Source organism: Primulina tabacum, chromosome 18, assembly GCF_025594145.1.
Source record: "Primulina tabacum isolate GXHZ01 chromosome 18, ASM2559414v2, whole genome shotgun sequence".
In the NCBI taxonomy this organism is placed as follows: Eukaryota; Viridiplantae; Streptophyta; class Magnoliopsida; order Lamiales; family Gesneriaceae; genus Primulina; species Primulina tabacum.
In genome coordinates this window covers 31,158,379-31,163,145 of record NC_134567.1, presented here as the reverse complement: position 1 = coordinate 31,163,145, position 4,767 = coordinate 31,158,379, and the positions used below count along the sequence as shown (strand labels likewise).

Sequence of the window (4,767 nt, the reverse complement as noted above, 5' to 3'; positions counted from 1 at the left end):
TTTTTCCGAAAATTTTTCAAATAGTTTATATTAATACATATCGTAGAGAATCTTATCGCAGAGATTGGACTGGTCCAAAGAAATCTCCGGTCAGTGTCCTGCTTTAGGGTTCTAGAAGAGAAATAAATTCAAAAAAGTCCCTGTTGTTCCTTCCCGGAACAGATCCAACGAGAGATTGAAGAATAACTCCTGTACTGTATCACAAAGAAACGTTTAGATTTTTCACATCTAAGATTTAAAGACTCGAGATTTACTTTAATATCACGCAATTTTCGCCAGAAATATTTAATCTTTGGTGGTTACGAAACAATTCACTAGCCATGGTAATCTTCTATTTCCATATTCCTCACCTCTTCTCTGAATCTTGTGAGCGCTTAGTTTCTTTCGTAATCCACTCTTTTTTTTTGTGCGGTGGGAAACTTTGGGAGTACAAGTCGATGTATTTCGAAGCAAAAATTTTTATTTTTCTATGATTTGGACTTTTCTGAAATTCATTAATGCAAGTGCATGTTTTAGAGAGAAATAACCGACAATTTTTCAGCAATTGCATATCTATAATGTTTGAAAAGTCGATTTTAAATGCTCTTTACTTATTTTTAATAGAAATGGAATTTGGTGTTTAGGATTGCGTTTCTTTTTTCCTTGCCCCTTTCTCCTCGGGTCTTTACGTCTGAATTTGTGCAATTCAGGGCCAACCAGTGTATCTTATGGTTGAATTTGTCTGTATATCAGAATTCACTTGTAAATTAAAGTAGCAGGACAAAGAGATGGAAAGGATTGTAATTTTGTGCATTTTTGAAGCTTGAAATCGACCTTGTATCAAAATGATGCACTTTTTTTGTTTCATAGAATGCTCATTTTCAGCTCGCTATCAGTGACATTGTATTCTCGTAGGCTTGAAAATGTTGTGATGGCTAAAAATTTGTACTCCGTAAAACTGTAATCAGTAGTGCTATGTATGCAAGATGATCAACAGAACAAAGCGTCCAGTAGAGAAATCGACATTGCAAGAACTGGGATTATTATTTTTCTTGGATTAATTTGTTGTAGGTAATGTCTGATAAGCTTGCACTGGATGGGTGCTGCAGGGATAAAAAAATTGAATAATGAGAAAAATATTATGAAAAGCTTAAGATTTCAGAGCCTTGAATCCTCTAAAATTTAACAATTTCAATTTGTTATTAGCGATGTTATTTGGCTCACCTACTTGTATGAAACGAACTTAAATTGGTGTATGAATGAGATGTTAAATGGAAAGGAGATGCATGACAGTCAAATATTGCATCACTTTTTTTTTTAAAAAAAAGGTTTACTCAGCTCCGCAGTTCAATTTTTTGACGGTAGGATAGGGTTTTGGATTCATGAATTTATGGATTCTGAATTCTCTGAGCATCGACCAGATATCTTGCTTTCCTCCGTTCGTTGCATTATGTGATTGTGCTTTCATAGTAACAGCTGCTTGTATCAATCCTGCAGGAGACAATATGTTTGCAGTGTGGCAATAAAGGATATGACAATGCTTTTGTATTTTGTGTCAAATGTGTGGCTTTTGCTGTCCATCGGTAAGCTGTGATTGCTGATCTCATTTGTTCTTTTATGTATTTGAATCCCTGCAAAATCCTGCTTGTCTCCTGGAATTGGAACTCAATATGTTTCTTAATTCTCTTGTCCTGATTTTAGTGATTTAATTTCTCATCAACTAGCATCTTTACAAACTGCAAGGTAGAAGTAAAGAAACTCAGTGGATGTAAGATAATGTGGCTTTAAATTCAATTTGAGGATTTGTTAATGATTTATGGCACAATTAACTGACTATTCTCTTTCTGTTCTTGTTCTTTCACTGAGGTCTATTCGTTTATGGGATTCTCACTTTTACACCCAATGGACAAATTCATCAAAATCTTTTGGTACTACGTCCATACAATATGGTTGTTGTCTGTATGTGTTTCACCATTCCTTTTTTTTTTTTCCAGATATTGTTTGGATGTAGTACCAGAAGATTTTGATGAATTTGTTCGTTGGGTTTGTGATGACTGCGAAGCAGAACGACAGAACCGAAAGGTTTCTTCTCGAAAAAATTTCGAAAAAGATGGTAATGTAACAATTGAGACCAAGGAACGTGTCTATGAGGATTTCCCTCGACATTTATACGATCCTTGTAGAAAGTTCGACTTGATTGAATGTCACAAAGCATCCAATGAGAGTTCTTTTGAGGAATTCAGAGGGTTGAACAATGAGGAAAATGAAAAAACCAAGCAGAACTCCCAACAGCTTGAGCAAGTAGAAGATGGGCATAACAAGACGCAGCCAGATAAGTTATTAGATTTTATTCCCCTGAAAGCGAACATGAAGAGAAAGAGAAGCAAGGTTAATAAATCTACTATGAAGAAAATCTACAGTAACTCCTCCAAGAAACCTTTTGTGGAATGCCAAAACATAGACCATGACAAGCCTTTTAAATTGGCTAGTGATGATCCAATAGCTTGTGAAGTGAAGGAAAAGAAAATTTCTGAGCTTGGGATGATGGAGAATCCTGTGTTATCATGTAATATATCTTCCAAAAGTTCAAAGAAGAAGAAGAAAACTCTTCTGTCGCCAGAAACTAATTTGGAGGAGCAAAATCAGGAAAACAATGGAGTCGAATTTGTAAATCATTGTGTTGGCATGAAGATGGAGGGCGGGATCATCTGCACAAGCATTGGCCACAAGGAGAATGGAGGATTAGAAGTTGGAAAAGAGTTTCCTAAAGATACAAATATGCTTGAATGTTCTACATGTGCTGAACCAATAATCACGCCAATTTGGAGGTGAGAAAATAATTATTATGGATACCAAGTTAGTCAACCTATGTATTTAGAACACCTATATATTATGTGTTTTACTCTCTATCTAACTACCATTCTCTATTTCCTAATCGACAGTGGAACTTTTAACTTGTCTGGGAAAAGACGCGACATTCTTGATGGACTCAAAGGTCACGTTTCTAGCAAAGCATGCCAGAAAGTGTACGAGGAAATAAGCTTGTTTCAACAGGAACTTCACCTGAAAATGCTTCCACACTCTAATGTATGGCCAAAACGTTTTGAGTTATCAGATCCCAATGAAGAAGATATCGCTGTCTTTTTCTTTCCATCCAAGATAAGGTGATTTTTAGGGCCTTAGTCTATGCTCTTGATCTTTCTTCTCCAATTTATGTACTTTTTGGCCAATTTAATTTTACAAATTTCCTATGACAGTGAACCTGCTTATGATCAATTGATTGATGAAATGAGGGATAAAGAACTCGCTTTAAAAGGCGTTGTTCAGAATGCGGAGATCTTGATCTTTACTTCCATGGTTTTGCCACTATTGTACTGGAGTAAGTTTGATTCCAATCCTTTTCAAGATCTGTTGATCAAACCACATAATTTCTCATACTCATTTTATACAGTACGGAAACCTCTAAAACGAATTGGGTTTTCAGGATTTGACAAGAAGTATTATCTATGGGGCGTATTTAGGGCGAAGCAACCCCCGTCCATTGAATCCCAATTCACATACTGTGAAACTATGGAATGACTTTTTGTTACCGACCAAAATCGTGTTACATGCTTGAATATATTGGGTACATACCAGAACAAGCCCTAGAATTACAAGCCCATGGTTACTACTCAAGAAGAAAAAATAACCGAATGCCCTAACCAACTTCCCCTATTTACATTTTTATTCCCTCCCTTTTCTAGATTCTTCCAGGGGCTTTGATTCTTCGGATTTTTTTGGTCTGTGCTGGATATATTAAATCATGTAACACGATTTGGATCCATAACACCTGCACGATGATCACTGAACGATACGGATCTCAAGATGAAGAGTTGTGATGCTCAGCAACTGTGGCAGTTGTGGCTCAGGCACTTCTTGAGTTATTGTAAAAATTTGTTCGTTTAGTTGGTTCTCCACCTGGTCCCTAAGTCCTAACATCTTATATTATGTTGGTGGTCACTGGTAAATTGCCCTTGTCTTTTCTTGAAACAGTGTACATTATGTAGTTGATGCTAATTGGAAAGAGCAAAATGTTTTATCTTGACTTGTGTTAGATCAGATGATTTTGGAACCAGATAAAGAAATCATAACTGTGGGGACGCTGCTAATTCGATTACTTCCCAGTTTGTACAGCTTGTGAAAAGAAAATATTTTTAAATGATTGAAATGCATGGTTTAGGGAAAAAAAAGGTTTGAATATATGCATGCATTATTTAAGTATTTGGAAGCTGACAAATGATAACTACTCTAGTGTCTAGTGGCTTCCTAATACATTTTTTAGTCTTTGGGCTGCTGTTCATCATATTTTATTAAACATTTTAAAATATATTTTTTTAACAAAATTAAAATGCCTTATTAACATTTTTAATTTCAATACTTATAGTAAGTTTTCAGCTTCTAATAATAATCTTTAGTGTATTTCGTTGATAATTTTAGTATGTTTATTTAATTTCAATTAACACCCAAAGATTATACTTAGAAAATGGATTAAAAATGTTTCAAGACTTGGCCTTTTATTTTCGTGGAGGAGCACATTCTTTCATTACCGCTCCACATTTCCATCCATATGGCTAAAACAAAGTAAACAATTAATAATTAGTCAATTCAAATATAATTTAGTCAAGTTGCAAGATGTCAAATTATTTGGAGTAAAAAATATTTAACTCACGTTTGCATTTCAAAGTCATGAATCTGAAATTACTTTATCCTTTAGATTTTAAATTTGTATTTGAATTAATAAAAACAATT

General features: G+C 34.7%; 1 protein-coding gene across 1 annotated transcript; it reads left to right on the top strand.

Moving 5' to 3' along the window:
• Positions 1–243: 243 nt before the first annotated feature.
• LOC142533505 (PHD finger-containing protein 1-like) lies at positions 244–4,183 on the top strand. The gene is made up of 6 exons (XM_075640312.1): positions 244–323; positions 1,477–1,562; positions 1,974–2,807; positions 2,922–3,143; positions 3,237–3,358; positions 3,464–4,183. Exons 1-6 carry the CDS (start codon positions 321–323, stop codon positions 3,556–3,558), a joined length of 1,362 nt encoding a protein of 453 aa, XP_075496427.1. The 5' UTR covers positions 244–320; the 3' UTR covers positions 3,559–4,183.
• The last annotated feature ends 584 nt before the right edge of the window (positions 4,184–4,767 follow it).